At 45.0% G+C, this 18,121-nt stretch overlaps 1 protein-coding gene and 1 long non-coding RNA gene across 3 annotated transcripts in view; one reads left to right on the plus strand and one right to left on the minus strand.

Annotated features, from left to right (window-relative positions):
• Positions 1-6,975: 6,975 nt before the first annotated feature.
• LOC129458416 (uncharacterized) lies at positions 6,976-8,445 on the minus strand. The gene is made up of 2 exons (XR_008649618.2): positions 7,864-8,445; positions 6,976-7,331 (listed from the first exon to the last, which is right to left on the minus strand). It is a non-coding gene; the product is annotated as an uncharacterized lncRNA (long non-coding RNA).
• Positions 8,446-8,570: 125 nt separating this feature from the next.
• The window catches only part of DHCR24 (24-dehydrocholesterol reductase), a 34,080-nt gene continuing 24,529 nt past the window's right edge, over positions 8,571-18,121 (plus strand). The window contains exons 1-2 of one of the 2 annotated variants that reach the window (XM_055234089.2): positions 8,571-8,944; positions 12,079-12,234. In XM_055234089.2, the coding sequence (XP_055090064.1) occupies positions 8,714-8,944; positions 12,079-12,234 (387 nt within the window). In that variant the 5' untranslated portion in view covers positions 8,571-8,713. The remainder of the gene's footprint in view (positions 8,945-12,078; positions 12,235-18,121) is intronic. The other variant, XM_063613892.1, reaches the window with a different exon arrangement.

The following is an 18,121-nucleotide window of genomic DNA, read 5'->3' on the forward strand; positions in this document are numbered from 1 at the left end:
AGGATCACATTCTGAGAGGTCAGGTCCTGGACTTCATGAAGTCCTTGCTTTACCAGTCTATGTTTCTCTACTGTGTAACTTGAGAAGAATTTCACTTGTGATTTCTCGTTCTGTCTGTCTTCCCCTTACACCGGTGGTTCTCAACCAGGGAAGAGTTTACCTCCTAGAGGACATGTGGCAATGTCTGGAGGCATTTCTGGTTGTCACAACTTGGTGGAGGGTGCTAGTGGCATCCAGCTACTACTAAACAATCTGCAATACCTAAGACATCCCCACAGCAAAGAATTATCTGACCAAAAATGTCAATAATGTTGAGGTTGACAAGCCTTGCTCCATGAGGGTTGAGCATAGAACATCTCATTTCAGCTAGGCGCTGTGGCTCATGCCTGTAATCCCAGCACTTTGGGAGGCCTAGGCGGGCAGATCACGAGGTCAGGAGATCAAGACCATCCTGGCCAACATGGTGAAACCCAGTCTCTACTAAAAAAAAAATACAAAAATTAGCTGGGTGTGGTGGCGTGCACCTGTAATCCCAGCTACTCAAGAGGCTGAGGTAGGAGAATGGCTTGAACCCAGGAGGCAGAGATCCAGCCTGGCGACAGAGCAAGACTCTGTCTCAGAAAAAAACAAAAAAAGAAGAACATCTCATTTTCCGTTTTATGTCCAGCGTCTGGCAGCATGACTGGTTTATATTAAAGCATAGCTACAGCTCCCTAAGCATGCTGTCCTCCATTCTCCATCTGAATTGTAAAAATTTCCATGTTCTATACCTTTCCATCCATGATGGCAGCTGGAAGGTATGAAATAAGCCCCTGATATCATAAAGTTCCACCCAGAAGAAAATTAAAACCAATAAATAACAGGGGATACAAGCTAATACGTAGGCACATTATGACTACTCTGAAGATGTTTAATACTCAATGATTTACTGATTGCTTTCTTAAATGAATGAGTGTTGACTCAAGAACATTGGTCAGAAAGTTTGTCACTGACCTGACCACAAAGAAGGTTGTAGTCACAAAGGAACAGTAAGAACTGCTCTTGAGAATGATCATAAAGGGTGAAAACACTCTGGCCTGCCACAGCACCAAGGGTAGAAATGGTAATGACACTGATTTCTGCTGACTGCCTTTGGATCACGATGACTGGTCAGTCTGGGACATTCACTTGTTTTTCTTATCTAGAAAGCCCTGAGAACTAAACATTTTGGCAGTCTGGAAAAGGAGACTGGTGGATGAATTTCCTCCATGGTGGACTGGTCTTAAGCAAACTCCTTTTATGTGTGATATGGGAGATACTAAAAGGCCAGATGGAGCAACCAGCTAAGTATCTGAAATTCCTACCATTTAAACAACAAAGAGATCATTGTTTTATAATTGATTTATAATTGTCTGTTGATTCATCATGGTGATATAAAGGTGGAGACATTGGGGGCCGGGAACAGTGGCTCACGCCTGTAATCCCAGCACTTTGGGAGGCTGAGGCTGGCGGATCATGAGGTCAGGAGATCGAGACCATCCTGGCTAACACGAGGAAACCCTATCTCTACTAAAAATACAAAAAATTAGCCGGGCGTGGTGGCGGGTGCCTGTAGTCCCAGCTACTCGGGAGGCTGAGGCAGGAGAATGGCTTAAACCCGGGAGGCGGAGCTTGCAGTGAGCCGAGATCGTGCCACCGCACTCCAGCCTGGGCAACAGAGCAAGACTCAATCTCAAAAAAAAAAAAAAGGTGGAGACATTGTTATTCTTATATCCTGTGGGTAGCATTTTTAGAGAGTAATTTTTCAATAGGTTGTGTTGTTTTTTTGTAGAGATGGGGTCTTGCTATATTGCCCAGGCTGGTCTCAAAACTCATGAGCTCAAGCTATCCTCCTACCTCAGCCTCCCAAAGTGCTGGGATTATAGGTGTGAGCCATCATGCCTGGCCTAGATTTTAAAATATAAATTTATTTTAAGAAAATTTTATAAGTTTTGTAACAGTGTCAGCATCAAAATGGAGTCACTAATGTCAAGAAAACCCTGATAAATAGAGCTGGGAAGGCCTTGAAAAGAGGGTTATCGTGTATGCCTGATAACAAAAAAAGACTACAAAAACCACAGCCTTGGACTAAAGGCCATCACAAGCTTACATAAAAAATGCTTCTGCAAGGACATCTGCCCAGCAACTTCCTGTGTACTCTCGGTAAGGCATAACCCTTGTTACTTATCTTTGCAGCCAAGGATAATTATTTCAAAACAATTGTGTAATCCTCCTCATTTTTTCCTTTAAAAATCTTTGTCTTTCTTTACCTCCCTGAAAATGCACATAGCTTACTATGGCACATGTATTCCCATCACAATGTTTTATTCCCAAATATATTTCTTTTAGAGAGCCTCTCGTTGTTATTTAGGTTGACAGTTTGAAAATGTGAATAATAAGGAAAATTCACTGAAACTTTGCTCATCATAACGAAACTTTAAAAACACTTAAATATCTCTCAATAATAGACTCTTTGAATAAATTAAGCTACACACATATAGGTGTGCACACACCTAAACACATACACCTGAATACACACACTGGAATACAAAGAAACCATATGTCTACAGTATATTGTTAAGTTTTTTAAAAACAAATTGTAAAGCTCCTGTAGAGTTGCTCTTATTTTATTAAATACTATACATATGTGTATATAGGCCTAGAGATATGTCTAAAAGGAATGTTATGAAAACGTGAACTTCAGTCATCTGCATGATGGAATGAGTCAATTTTTAGTTTCTTCTCTGTACTTCCCTGTATAGTTTGAATTGTTTAGAAAAGCATATGCCATGTTTACAGAAGCAATACAATGATTTTTACATAAAATATAATGTTATAGCTATTATTAATCTCCTTTCAAGAAAATATTATTGCTTCAGAGACAGCCGTGCTTTAGTAAGGGCTCATCTGTCAGATTGATTCATTGACATCTTGGGAAGAAGACATCAGCAACCCAAAGGGAAAGGATACAGGAGACGTACTCTGTGGCTTTGCTATGCACACCCTGAAGATGTCCAGCTATCATTTCTTTTCACCACACCAGATGACTTCTAATTCATCTTCCCTCCCACTCTAAGCCCAAGACTGATTCTAAACCTACATTCTCTGCCGTGCTGGTAAACATCCTTGTCATCCAAGCAAAATGCCCGGAAATCCTCTTTGACTCCTTTTCTTTTTTCCTACCTTCTTCAATCTGTCTCCAACTATTCATCTACTTTCCATTTCTACTGATACTACCTTAGCTTTGTAACCTCATCACTTCTCACCTGGATTTTTGTCGGCACCCTACCTGGCCTCACTCCTGCTCACCACTGATTTGTCTCCCTTCCTGCAGTCAGAGCAATTGTCCTAAATATTGTGATAATGGTGGCACTCTCTCGTCAAAAATCTCCCAGTAGTTCTCTGTTGTTTGTACTGTACAGGATAAACTTTCAGTTCCCCTAAATATCACATCCACTCACCTCCTTCTGAGCTTTTTGCACATGGCATCCCTCTTCTGGAATGCTCTTATTCCTTAGACCCAATACTTCACCTGGCTAACTTCCACTTACCCCGTGGTATCTCTGCTTACTCATCACTTCCTCTCAGAAGCCCTTCGGGACTGCATATCTCTATCTACCTATCAGTGGATTGATAGATAGATATCTTCATGTGCTTCCATAGTACGCTTATCATAGTACTTATGATGTTGATTTATAATTATTTGTTGATTACCTAGATCCACACATGATCTGTCAGGACAAGAACTGTGTCTAATTCACTACTGTGTCCCCAGCATTTTGCATAATTCCCGCACATTTAAAATCATTGAATGAATGTGCTGCAGAAATGGTTAATTTCCATCTGAAATTGGTTCCCCTTATTTTGTTAGATGTTGCTGTATCTGATGTAGCACCTGGAACATAGCTGCTCTGCCATCATCAGGGGAGTTAACCTGAGAAGACAAGAGTAAGCAAAAGATAAAAAGAACTGAGTCTTTTTTTTTTTTTTGAGACGAAGTCTCACTCTGTCGCCCAGGCTGGAGAGCAGTGGCGCGATCTCGGTTCGCTGCAAGCTCCGCCTCCCGAGCTCACGCCATTCTCCTGCCTCAGCCTCCGGAGTAGCTGGGACTACAGGCGCCAGCCACCACACCCGGAGAATTTTTTGTATTTTTAGTAGAGACAGGGTTTCACCGTGTTAGCCAGGATGGTCTCGATCTCCTGACCTCGTGATCCACCCGCCTCGGCCTCCCAAAATGCTGGGATTACAGGCGTGAGCCATCGCGCCCGGCCAGAACTGGGTCTTTCAAATTCTCACTGAACCAATGAATTAACCAACTTGGTCAATCTGCATTCGGACTTCTTGTTTTGGACAGGGTCTGTCTATCACCCAGGCTGGAGTACAGCGGTGCTATTCATAGCTCACTGCAGCCTCAACCTCCTGGGTTCAAACATTCTCCTGCCTCAGCCTCCCAAGTAGCTGGGATTATAGGTGTGCACCACCATGCCAGGCTAATTTTTGTATTTTCGGTAGAGATGGGGTTTCACCATGTTGGCCAGGCTGGTCTCGAACTCCTGACCTCAAGCGACCCACCTCCCCAAGGCCTCCCAAAGTGCTGGAATTACAGGCATGAGCCACCAACCTTGGCCTGTTAGGGCTTTATTTTAAAACAAAGAAAACAAAGGTAATATTTTATATATATATATATAAATATATATGTATTTTTTTTTTGAGACGGAGTCCTGCTCTGTCGCCCAGGCAGGAGTGCAGTGGCGTGATCTCATCTCATTGCAAGCTCCGCCTCCTGGGTTCACACCATTCTCCTGCCTCAGCCTTCCGAGTAGCTGGGACTACAGGTGCCCACCACCATGCCTGGCTAATTTTTTGCATTTTTAGTAGAGATGGGGTTTCACCATGTTAGCCAGGATGGTCTTGATCTCCTGACCTTGTGATCTGCCCGCCTCAGCCTCACAAAGTGTTGGGATTACAGGCGTGAGCCACCGTGCCTGGCCAAACAAAGGTAATATTCTTAAAGAAGTTCCAGGATTAATATTCAGTCCAATCTCCTGAATTTTAGCATGCATAAGAATAACATAGATGCCTTCTTAAAAAGTAGATTTCTGGCCCCACCTCTGGAGATTTAGCTTCAGTGGGATATGGTAGAGTCTAGGACTCCGCATTTTAGCAAGCATTCTGTTGCAGTTGGTCTGCAAACCACATTTCAACAAACCCTATTCTAAAACTTCTACTTCATATCTATGGAATGGAACCACATGAATGGCTCCCATCTTCTGGATCTTTCCATCATTTGAATCTGCTCCCTGGATTATTGTGTGAAGTGTAGTTTGCAGACCAACTGCATTAGAATTCTCTATTCACCAGAATAAGATATTGATCAGGTAAGTCACTTAACCTGAGTCTAAATGTCCCCATTTATTAAAAAAAGACACATATTAATTCCCTGCATTGCCACTCCTGAGACCGGTTGCAAAGATCAAATGATCTCAGTAGCTGCACTGTACGAATATAAGAAAATGCAATTTGTTAGGACTCTGGTATTTATCATGCTCCTTAATTGAAGGAAAAAAAAACTGTTCTTTAGGCTCTATTAAGAAAGAAATAGAGGCTCGCACATTGTAGAAAGATTGCTACATGGTCAAACTATAAAAGGGGTTTACCTAGTTAACCTGAAAAGTTGTTGCCCAGAACATCTTATTCCTAAGCATTCTGACTGTTTGCATGCTCCATCAACTCTGTAAGTAATGTATAATATGCGTAGATTCCCTGACAAAGGGAGCTGCTTTGACTCCAGCAAAAATTAGTAGGTCCAAGGTTATATATCATATGATTCCATTCATATGACCTTCTGGAAAAAAAACTATAGTGACAGAAGAGGGCAATGATTGCCAGGGGCTAGGAGGTGGGGGAGAGTATGACTACAAAGGGGCAGCAGAGGGAGTTTTTTGGGGTGGTGGAACTATTCTATATCCTCATTGCGGTAGTAGTTACAGGAATCCTCATCATGCTAAAATTCATCTGCTTTACAAAGATTAAGCAGTTTTACTATATGTTAACTGAAAAAATTAATTAATTGATTGGCTCAACTCAAGTGACTGTTTTCCTTACCTGGATAAAAGCAACCCAAAGGATTAGAGTTTGTGGAGAGAGAAAAGAAGAATCAGAAATATGAGGAGGGTAGGCAGGAAGAGAGAATGAGAAACGTGCACACTGAACAAACAACTGTTCTGAGTACTTTTTCACTTTTTTGTTGTTGTTGTTGAGACAGCCTGTTGCTAACACTGGTATGCAGTGGCGTGATCATGGCTCACTGCAGCCTTGACCTCCCAGGCTCAAGTGATCGATCCTCCCACCTCAACCTCCTGAGTAAGCTGACACTACAAGTGCATGCCACCAGGCCCAGCTTTTTTTTTTCTTTTTCTTCTTCTTTTTTTTTTTTTTGTAGAGACAAGCCTGTTGCCCAGGCTTGTCTTGAACTCTTGGGCTCAAGCAATCTGCCCCTCTTGGCCTCTCAAAGTGCTGAGATTACAGGCATGAACCACCACACCCAGCCTGAGTACTTTTTTATTCCTTTCCTTTTTTGGGAGTTGTTTCCTAAAGATCAGTTTTATCTACTTTCTGGGACTCCATCCTTCTCTTCCCAAGTATAAAAACTATTCTGATTAACCAGTAATTTCCACTGTTTCTCCTACACAACACTCTTCAGTTAATTTTTAGGTAAACTTTACTTTCCAGATTACTTCATACCCCCAAAATAATCAGAACGGTTAAGCTTCTAAAGCAAAGCCCCCTCTAACAGAGTCAGACAGAATCGGGGAGAGGCATTTTTCACATCGGCTTTCCTCTTCATACTTCAGCGTCCCCCTGTTGGTTGGAGCTTCTAGAGATGTAATACAAGACAAACCTGTAATTTTAAATTTTCTAGTAGCCACCTTAAAAAAGTAAATAAAACAGGTGAAATTAATTCTAATACTATATTTTACTTAACTCAATATATCAAAATGTTATTTCAACATGTCATTAACATAAAAATTACTAATGAGCTATTTTGCATTTTTTCTTTGTACCAATTCTTTGAAATCCAGTGTGTGTTTTACTCTTAAAGGGCATTTCAGTTTGGACTAGCCACATACCAGTAGCTCATAGCCGTTGTGTAAGACAGTACGGGTCCAGGCTATTTATTTTTGAAGTCCAGTGCAAACAACCTCTCATTCTTTGCACTTTGATAACTTGAATATTTGAGCCTACAATCTTCATTCATTCATTGGTCAACAGCCGCTGGAGTGTTTACTGTGCACAAAGCACTGTGCTAGAAGCTGGAAGGACAAAAGTGAACAAGACATTGTTTGCCCTAAGGCTCAGTCTGTGGGGGTGAGAGACACATAAAGAGACAATTATAAAATAACATGAAAGAACGGTGACAGAGATGCACACTATTTAATGAGCATCTGGATGGGGAGGGGAGTGCTATAAATGTTTCAGAGGTGGCCCTGAGCTGGCTTCGGAATGTGTGACCTGAACTCTGAGAAGCGGATGGGAAAGGGCATTCAGAGGTACTTGCTTGACCAGAGGCGCGCAAATGAGGAATGCTGAGGCCCAGGGAGCCTCCTAAGAGTGCATGTCAGGGCAGAGATGAATGGAGAGGGAACTGGATAGGTATGCAAGGCCAGACAGAGAGGAACCTGGATGTCATGTTTAGCTTCTAAACTAAAACATCTCGAAAAGTTCCTAAAATTCCATATGAAATGCAAATGGCGCTGGATTTCAGCTTTTGCTGGTAACCGTGGCAGCTCCCCTACACTGGTTGCGGAGTGAGGGCAGGGCCATCTGCTTTGCTCACCACCCTACCTGAGGCTTGCAACACTGCCTGGCACAGAGGGGGCCTGGAGAGTTTACTCGGGCTGAAATGCCTTCCTTCATTCTTTCTCCTCCGGGCCTCCCATCTGCCTCCGCGAACTGGAAAAAGAGGAAGAGTGCCAGCCATAGCCTTCCACGCTTCCAATGGTCTCTGGAGTTCACGAACAGGTCTTCACCTTTCTGGGCTGCTTCCAAGTGTACACAATGGAGCTCACCATTCCCCACTGCCCAGCACTGCTGTGTAGCTCAAATGAATTCGTGGAAAGTGCCCCCCTAAAAATGAAAGGATGCCTCTGGAGGCCTGGCGCACAGCGAGTGGCACGACCTGCAGAGGTTACCGCCACGTTTCCATCCTCTGCGCCCGGGAATCGCCTGCCCGGCCAAAGGGTGACTGACTCAGGGCCGGGGCGCCTCCCAGCCCTCAGGCGGAAAGCCACTGCAAAACCGCTTAAGGCGCGTTTGGGGGAGGCGGCCCCACAGCCCCGAGGGCCTGGGGCCCTGAGTCCCAGCTGCCCGCCCCCGGTATCCGCAGCGGACCCCACCGGCACCCAGTCCCTGGCACCCCCGCCTGGCGAGGCGGCGGGGAGAAAAGGGTGGAGCGGTCGGACTCCCGCAGCCAATGAAAGCTGCGGGTTCCTGGTCCGATCCCCGGCGCGGCTAGCCATTGGTCGCCGCCCGGGTCTCGGCCCACCGAACCTCGGCGACCCGAGCCAATCGCGAGGCGGCGGGCGATCCCGGGCTCCCCTGGCGGCTGGCGGCAGGCGCAGAGCGGGCCAGGCGCGGAGCTGGCGGCGGTGACAGGAGGCGCCAACCCGCAGCCCTTAACGCGCGGCGCCGCACCATGGAGCCCGCCGTGTCGCTGGCCGTGTGCGCGCTGCTCTTCCTGCTGTGGGTGCGCGTGAAGGGGCTGGAGTTCGTGCTCATCCACCAGCGCTGGGTATTCGTGTGCCTCTTCCTCCTGCCGCTCTCGCTTATCTTCGATATCTACTACTACGTGCGCGCCTGGGTGGTGTTCAAGCTCAGCAGCGCGCCGCGCCTGCACGAGCAGCGCGTGCGGGACATCCAGAAGCAGGTGAGCGGCGCCGGGTGCGGCCAGGACTCAGGGCCGGGGATAGCGGGACGCGAGGTGGCGACGGGAGCTGCGGTGCGGGGGCGGCCAGGACTTCCCGGGGGGGTGGGGAGCTGGCGTTGGGGAGGGATTGGAACGAAACAAAAATGTGATGGGGGCGGGGGAACAGAACAGGCAAAGTGCCCACTGTGTGCAGGGCATATGCGGGTACCTGGAGGGAGATGAAGAAGGGGAAGAGGGGGAGGTGCGCAGCACTCAGGTAACTCTCACCCGGCCCAAGCATTTCAGAGAAGGAAAGGCTTCCGGGAGGTGGAGCTGGGTCTAGAGATTGGGAAGTATGGGAAATGACTGGGGGAAGGTGTGTGGTTGGAGGGACTGGTGTGAGGAAAGGCTAGGAAGCCGACAAGTGCAGAGCAGGGGCGGGAGAACGTCGAAAAGTCCGTTTGGTGCTAGGCTGGAGAGGGGCCTTGATGCCAAGGCCGAGTTTGGACTTTATTTTGTACAGCAAGACGCTTTTGATTGGGTTTAGGATAGAAGACTAAAGCAAGAAGGTAGAACCCAGCCCAGAAGCGGGAGGGAAGAGCCTCACAGCCTCTGGTGACGGAGGGCTCACTCCTTGATAAAGGCATTCGGTCCATCTCTCAGTTCCTCAGGTACCCACGGAGGCTGTGACCTGCTGTGGTTCACGGTGGAGCCTCCTCTGCATCCAGGGACCTGGGCAGTTTCTTGACTCACTCTGCTTCTCTTTATGTTCCTCTCTTGCTGGCATCAGGTTGCAGAGAGCTTCTGTTTCCTGCTGCCACCCTTCCGTAGGTGTAGCAGCCTCCATATTCTGCTTGCTCCGCGCTGGGTGCTGCAGGCAAGGGCATGAAGATGGATGCGGAGAGACGTTCCCATGAGGCATAAGACCTGGGGCCTGGTGGGAGAATGCAGTGTCTGGAAGTGCTTTGCCCTGTAGCTCTGGATTTTGCTGGTCACAGTCGTGGCTCCAGAGCCTCTGCCTGTCTTCCCTCCCCGCCTGCACCCTGTTTTCTAGCTCTTTTCTCGAGTTCTAATTCTCCATTTACCTCTTGTCTCCCCTGTCAGACTGTGAGCTCCTAGAATGCAGGGACTGTTATGTGACTCGCCTATGGCCCATAGGGCCTGGCTCAAAACAGCCTAGCGAGTGCCTATTAATCTCAGCTAAGCCACAAGGTTCACTGTGAGCAGGAAAACTGGGGCCCAGCTGGACTAGCCTCTACCCCGGACCTGCCATGTGCCATTGCCATCCTCACAGCAACCCACACAAGTAGATCTTGTGCCTGTTTTACAAACAGGGAAAATTGAGTTTCAGAGTGTGAGTCATGTGCTCAGGAAGACTAGCCAGTAAATGGGGCTGGAACCTAGGTTAGCTCAATTTCAGAGCCTGAACTCTGACATTTCTTCTTTCCCAGGCTTTGCCTTCCCCCCTGTAGGTCTGGTTCAGCATCACACCTGGCTTGCAATAGCTGTCTGACCCAGTTGCCCTTTTTTCTGGGCTCTCTCTTTGGCCTCCAGCTTCAATGCAGCATCCCTAATCACTCCCTCCCGTCTCTGGGCTTGTATCAAACTCTGTGGCTGCAGATTCAGGCAGGGATGAGACCTGGTTGGTCATGGAATCCCACCTATCATCCCTTTTCCCCCAAATCACAGGAATCTCTTCCTTAATACCTGCCCCCTACTGGCTCCCTGGCCTCTGATCAAAGAAAAGTCCTTCCCCCTGTTGAACTGTTTGCTTGGCCAGCTCCAGTGCAGCCTTCTCCAGGAGACCTGACCAGTATTAGACTAGACTTTTGGTTGCAAGTGAAAGAAGCTCAATTCAAACTGACTTGAGCAAAAAGGGATTTTATTGGCTCAGGTCCTGAAAAGTCTGGGAGTACAACTGGATCAGGCAGATCCAGTACAACTGGATCATGGCTGGATCCAGGATCCTCTGTCCCCCATCTCCATCTGTCCATCCCTCTGCCATCTGTTGGCCCTGCTTTTCTAGGTTGACTTCATTCTCTGGAGCCTGTCTCCCTGCAGAGGCCCCAACAGTTTCTGGCTCATATCCAACCAGCTTAGCGACCCCAGTAGAGTGGCTGTCCTGGAACTGGTCTTATTGGCTTGACTTGGGTCGTAGAACCATCTCTTAACCTATCTCTTTGGCCAGAAGGATAGAATCAGACCTCAGCCATGTACCCACCTCCTGGGGTAGGGGAATAGAATCAGTCTCACTTGGACCAAAGGAAGATGGGGATTGTTAGAAGTGGATGAAGAGGAAATGGATGGTCACAGGTCAAAACGACAAATATCCACCTCCCCTGCACTTGTCTATCTCAGCAGAAAAGAAACACTTCCTCCTGCGTTTCTGATGGGCTTGTCATCCGTGGGCCATTTGTTCTGTGTTTTGTGCTCTGGTCACTTACCTTAGAGGTTTTGTAAAACCTCTTCCTTCCATTGGCTTGGCGGTCCTTCCCTGCTTCTCCTCTCCCCCTCAAAGTGATACATAAGTTAACATACACAAATGTTTAAACAGGCCTTGGCATGTGATAAGCCTCCATACATGTTAGCTATTACCCTGTGAACTGTTACCACAACTCCATCTATCTTTCCTGTCCTGAAGTCAAACAGTCCTGGCTATGAATCTCAGCTCTGCCATTTACCAATTGTGTGACTTTGGACAAGTTCTTTTGCTTTTGAATTTCCTCATCCTCAAAAAAAGGGTGTCATCCTAACTTCCTGGGACTGTTATAGGAATTACACAAGACAGTGTGCAGTAGATGCCTAGTGTGTTAGGAATACCCAGTAAATGGTCATCATTTTTATACTTGCTGTTATCACCATTACAAAACCTTTTCTGAACTTCCCAGCTAGAGTTAATGTTTTCAGAACACTCTGATCCTCTCTTCTAGCTCTTTCATCATTCTGCCTTGTGGTGTAGCAATATGTTGGCTTTTCTGTCAGCCTTGCTGGCCAGGGGGGTGCCAGAGGGTAGGGCCAGCAGGCCTTTTCATCGTTCTTTTTCTCCAGTGCCTGATGGAGGCATCATTCCCAGCTGCCCCTCAATGAAAGCAGGGCTGCAGGCTGCTCTGGGGATTCCCAGTGGGGCCAGCTCACCCTCTGTCCTGTGGTTGCAGGTGCGGGAATGGAAGGAGCAGGGCAGCAAGACCTTCATGTGCACGGGGCGCCCTGGCTGGCTCACTGTCTCACTACGTGTCGGGAAGTACAAGAAGACGCACAAAAACATCATGATTAACCTGATGGACATTCTGGAAGTGGACACCAAGAAACAGGTGAGAGTAGCACTTTTCCGGGCTCTGGGAGCAGGTGGGGCACTGCCCCTGGTGCAAGTGACTCATAGGGAGATGATTTTAGCCAAGGGCATCCCAGAGTGGACAGGACCAATGCCCACAGTCATAGAAGATACTCCCTGCCATTGCTGTCCTCAAGCCTCACAGCCACCAGGGGAGAGATGGGTCATAATAGCTCAGGGGAACCCTTTGCGTTTCCACAGGAAGTCAGGAATGAGGAATTCATGAGCAAAAATGAGAGGCAAAAAGGAATCTACTTGCCCCTTCCTGATAAGGAAGTGTGCTGGTAGAAAATGGGCTACAGAAGTGACTGAGAGGCGTGGGTCTTGTTATAAGCTTCCTGGAGACCCTCTTGTTTAATAGCCTTCAAAATGTACATGCTTTTTGGCCCGTCGAGTAATTTTACTTCTCGAAACCTGGCTTAAGGAAAAAGGAAATAGGCTTCAATATAATTAAAGATATCCAACACAGAGCGATTATATCACAGCTTTATTTCTAATTGACAACAACACAATATCCAATAATAGGGGAGTCATTAAATATGGTATGTCTACTTGATGGCATGTTGTTATTATTGTGAGACCTTGGCCAAGTTACTTTATCTTTCTGTGCCATTTTTTTTAATAGCTTTATTGATGTATTTAACGTGTGGTAAAACTCTTACCACAATCAAGACAACAAACATACCCATCACACCCCAAAATTTCGTCCTGCTCCTTGGTAATCCCTTCCCCTAGACCCTAGCCCTGCCTCTTCCCCTACCCGCCCCCCACAGCCTTAGGCAAACAATGACCTTTCTGCCACTATAAATTAGTTTGATTCTAGAGTTTATATAAATGGAATCATATAGTACTTTTTGTTTGTCTAGCCTCTTTCACTCAACATCTTTATGTGGAGATTCATCCATGTTGAAGGGTGTGTCAATAGTACATTCTCTTTCACTGCTGAGTCATATTCCCACACATATTGTGTGGATGTATCACAGCTGGTTTATCCATTCACCTACTGATGGACATTTTGGCTGGCTCCAGTTTGGGGCAATTACAAATAAAATGGAACATTTGTGAACAGTCTTTGTATGGGCATATGCCTTCCTTTCTCTTGGGCAAATATCTAGGAGTGGAATGGCTAGATCATATGGTGGGTGTACATTTAACTTTTTAAGGAACTGCCAAATTTTTTTTCAAAGTGATTGTAGCATTTTACATTTCTGCCAGCAGCGTGAGTGTTCTTGTTCCACATTGTAATAAACTTGATATGGTTAGTCTTAATTTTAGCCATTCTAATAGATGTGTGGTAGTTTTTCATTGTAATTTTAATTCACATTTCCCTAGTGACTAATGATCTTTTCATGTGCATGTTTGCTATTTGTATATCTTCTTTGGTGAGGCCTGATCAAATCTTTTGCCAATTTAAGAAAATCAGGTTGTTTTCTTATATATTCTGGAAACATCTTTTTTTTTTTTTTTAACTTTTAAGTTCAGTGGTACCTGTACAGGTTTGTTATATAGGTAATCGTGTGTCATGGGGTTTGTTGTACATATTATTTCATCACCCAGGTATTAAGCCTAGTACCTATTAGTTATTTTTCCTGATCCTCTCCCTTCTCCCTCCCTCCACCCTCTGATAGGACCCAGTGTCTGTTGCTCCCCTGTATGTGTCCATGTGTTCTCATCATTTAGCTCCCACTTATAAGTGAGAACATGTGGTATTTGGTTTCCTGTTCCTGCATTAGTTTGCTAAGGATAATGGCTTCCAGCTCCATCCATGTTCTCGCAAAGGAACATGGCTGCATAGTATTCCATGGTGTATACGTACCACATTTTCTTTATCCAGTCTACCACTGATGGGCATTTAAGTTGATTCCATGTCTTTGCTGTTGTGAATTGTGCTGCAGTAAACATACACATGCATGTGTCTTTATGATAGAATGGTTTATATTCCTTTGGGTATACATACCCAGTAATGAGATTGCTGGGTCGAATGCTACTTCTGTTTTTCGGTCTTTAAGGAATCACCACACTGTCTTCCACATGGTTGAACTAATTTACACTCCCACCAACAGTGTATAAATGTTCCTTTTTCTCTGCAACTTCGCTAGCATCTGTTATTTTTTGACTTTTTAATAACAGCCATTCTGACTGTGTCAGTTGGTATTTCACTGTGGTTTTGATTTGCATTTCTTTAATTATCAGTAATGTTGAGCTTTTTTTCATATGCTTCTTGGCCACATGCTTGTCTTTTGAAAAGTGTCTGTTCATGTCCTTTGTTCACTTTTTTTTTTTTTTTTTTTTTTTGAGGAGTCTCGCTCTTTCACCCAGGCTGGAGTGCAGTGGCGCGATCTCGGCTCACTGCAGGCTCCGTCCCCCGGGGTTCACGCCATTCTCCTGCCTCAGCCTCCCGCATAGCTGGGACTACAGGCGCCCGCCACCTCGCCCGGCTAATTTTTTTGTATTTTTTAGTAGAGACGGGGTTTCACCGTGTTAGCCAGGATGGTCTCGATCTCCTGACCTCGTGATCCGCCTGCCTCGGCCTCCCAAAGTGCTGGGATTACAGGCGTGAGCCACCGCGCCCGGCCCTTTGTTCACTTTTTAATGGGAGTTGTTTTGTTCTTGTAAGTTTATTTAAGTTCCTTATCAATGCTGGATATTAGACCCTGAAACAACACCGTTTATTAGATTCATGATTTGCAAATATTTTCTCACACTCTATGGCTTCTCTTTTGAAAACCAGAAGCTTTATTTATTTTTTCTTTTTGAGACAGAGTTTCACTCTGTCGCCCTGGCTGGAGTGCAGTGGCACGATCTCGGTTCACTGCAGCCTCCGCCTCCCGGGTTCCAGTGGTTCTCCTGCCTCAGCCTCCTGGGTAGCTGGGAGTACAGGCATGTGCCAGCACACCCAGCTAATTTTTTGTATTTTTAGTAGAGACGGGGTTTCACCATGTTGGCCAGGCTGGTCTTGAACTCTTGACCTCAGGTGATCTGCCTGCCTTGGCCTTCCAAAGTGCTAGGATTATAGGCGTGAGCCACCACACCTGGCCAAATCAGAAGTTTAAATTTTTCCCAATTTGTTAATTTCTTCTTTTATGTATTGTGGGAGTTTTGTTTGTTTGTTCGTTTATATTTTTGTTTTTTGAGACAGAGTCTTGCTCTGTGGCCCCGGCTGGAGTGCAGTGGTGCTATCTCAGCTCTTGGCAACCTCCACCTCCCGGTTTCAAGCAATTCTTGTGCCTCACCCTCCCAAGTAGCTGGGATTACAGGTGCACACCATCACATCTGGTTAATTTTTGTATTTTTAATAGAGAGGGGGTTTCACCACATTGGTCAGGCTGGTTTCGAACTCCTGGCCCCAAATGATCCACCTACCTTGGCCTCCCAAAGTGCTGGGATTACAGGCGTGAGCCACCGCGCTTGTCCTACTTTGTGTTTTTGATGTCTTATTTAGGAAATTTTTGCCTATCCAATGTCAAAAAGGCTTTCTTCTAGAAGTTTTATAGAAACCTTAAAGTGAATATCTCTGGGCCTGGAGTTTTCTTTGTGAGCAAGTTTTTAAGCACAAATTCAATTTATTTAATAGATATTGGGCTCTTCAGTTTATTTATTTCTTCTTGGGTTAGCTTTCGTAGTTTGTGTCTCAAAGGTAATTTGTCCATTTCACTAAGTTGTATAATTTATTGACATAAAGTTGTTCACAATACTTCCTATAGACATCTGTAGCTATGTCAAGTCTTTCATTCTTGATATTGGTATTTTGTTTCTGTTCTCTTTTATTCCTGAACAGTCTGGCTAAAGGCTATTGAATTTTATTGATCTTCTCAAAAACTAGCTTTGATATCATTGATTTTTCCCTTTGTGTGTCTGTGTTTTGTTTTCAGTTTCATTGATTTCTGCTTTGGTCTTTATTATTTCATTTCTTTTCTTACATTGGGTTTAATTTTACTCTTTTTCTAGTTTTTTAAGGTTAAAGTCATTGACTTAGACCTTTTTTTTCTAATATAAATGTTTAGTGCTATAAATTTTCCCCTAAGCACTGTTTTAGAGGCAGCTCACAAATTTCTATGTTTTCTTTTCTTTTTATTTCAGTTCAAAATACTTTGATTTCCCTTTTCATGTCTGCTTTGACCCATGGATTATTTAGAAGGGTGTTGATTTTTTATCACTAGTTTTGAGCAATTTTATTATGATGTGCTTTGGTATAGTTTTATTCATAATTCTTGTTTGGAATTTGTCATAATTTTTCATCAAATCAGGAAATTTGGGGGCCATTATTTCTTCATCTATTTTTCTGTCCCCTTCTTTTTCTCATCTAGTTTAGAGACAGCTAGGCCTATATATTAGGCCATTTCAAGTTGTTCTACAGCTCAGGTCATTGAGGCACTGTTCATTTAAAAAAAATTTTTTTCCTGTCTTTCATTTTGGATGGTTTCTGTTGCTGTGTATTTAAGTTAACTAATCTTTTCTTCTGCAATTTCTAATTTGCTGTTAGTGCCATCCATTGTATCTTTCATTTCACACATCGTGGTTTTCATTTCCAGCAGTTTGATTTGGATTTTTTTTTTTGAGACGGAGTCTTGCTCTGTTCTCCAGGCTGGACTGGGTGCAGTGTTGTGATTTCAGCTCACTGCAACCTCCACCTCCTGGGTTCCAGCGATTCTCCTGTCACAGCCTCCCGAGTGGCTGGGATTACAGGCATGCACCACCGCGCCTGGCTAATTTTTTTGTATTTTTAGTAGAGACGGAGTTTTGCCATGTTGGCCAGGCTGGTTTCGAACTCCTGATCTCAGGTGATCCACCTGCCTTGGCCTCCCAAAGCACTGGGATTACAGGTGTGAGGCACTGCACCTGGCCGGATCTGTTTAATATATTCTTAATGTCTCTAGTTAAATTTCTGAATATAGAGAATATAGTTATTATAAATGTTCTGATGTTCCTGTTCACTAATTCTAATATCTATGTCAGTTCTGGATCTGTTTGATTGATTGATTTTTCTCATTATGGGTTGAATTTTCCTGCCTCTTTGTATGCCTGGTAAAATTCTATTGGATTCTGACATTGTGATACTCTGACATTTTACCTTTTGGGGAGCTGGGTATTTTTATGTTCCTATAAATTTTGAGTTTTGCTCTAGGAGGCAGCTAAGTTACTTGGAAATAGTTTGATCCCACTGGGTCTTGATTTTTTAGATGGGGCCAGGGAGGTATTTAATCTCGAGCTAATTATGAGGCAAGATCATTTTGAGTACTCTACACAGTGCCCTGTGAATCATCAGGTTTTCCAGTCTGGCTTGTGGGAACAGACACTATCTCCTGCCCTGTGTGAGTCCCTGGTACTATTACCTGTTATCTTTTTTTTTTTTTTTTTTTTTGAGACAGAGTTTCACTCTTGTTGCCCAGACTGGAGTGCAGTGGCGCAATCTCAGCTCACTGCAACCTCCACCTCCTGGGTTCAAGCAATTCTCCTGCCTCAGCTTCCTGAGTAGCTGGGATTACAGGCACCCACCACCACGCCCAGCTAATTTTTTGTATTTTTTTTAGCAGAGGCGGGGTTTCATCATGTTGGCCAGGCTGGTCTCAAACTCCTGACCTCAGGTGGTCCACCTACCTTGGCCTCCCAAACTGCTGGGATTATAGGCATGAGCCACCATGCCCAGCCTATTACCTGTTGTCTTTTCTGGCAGTTTTTTCCCTGGCTTCAGCCTCAGGTAATAGCCTGTCGTGTATTTACCAGTTAGTACTCAGTTGAATTCCCAAGGACGCCTTTTGCATTTCTTCAGTTTTTTCTCTGTGCAACTCTCTCCTCTCCGGTACTCTATCCTGCACGCTCTATTCACCTTGGTCTTCTGGAACTCTCACCTCTATCTTCTTCTTTTT

This window comes from Symphalangus syndactylus, chromosome 19 (genome assembly GCF_028878055.3).
Source record: "Symphalangus syndactylus isolate Jambi chromosome 19, NHGRI_mSymSyn1-v2.1_pri, whole genome shotgun sequence".
Taxonomy (NCBI): Eukaryota; Metazoa; Chordata; class Mammalia; order Primates; family Hylobatidae; genus Symphalangus; species Symphalangus syndactylus.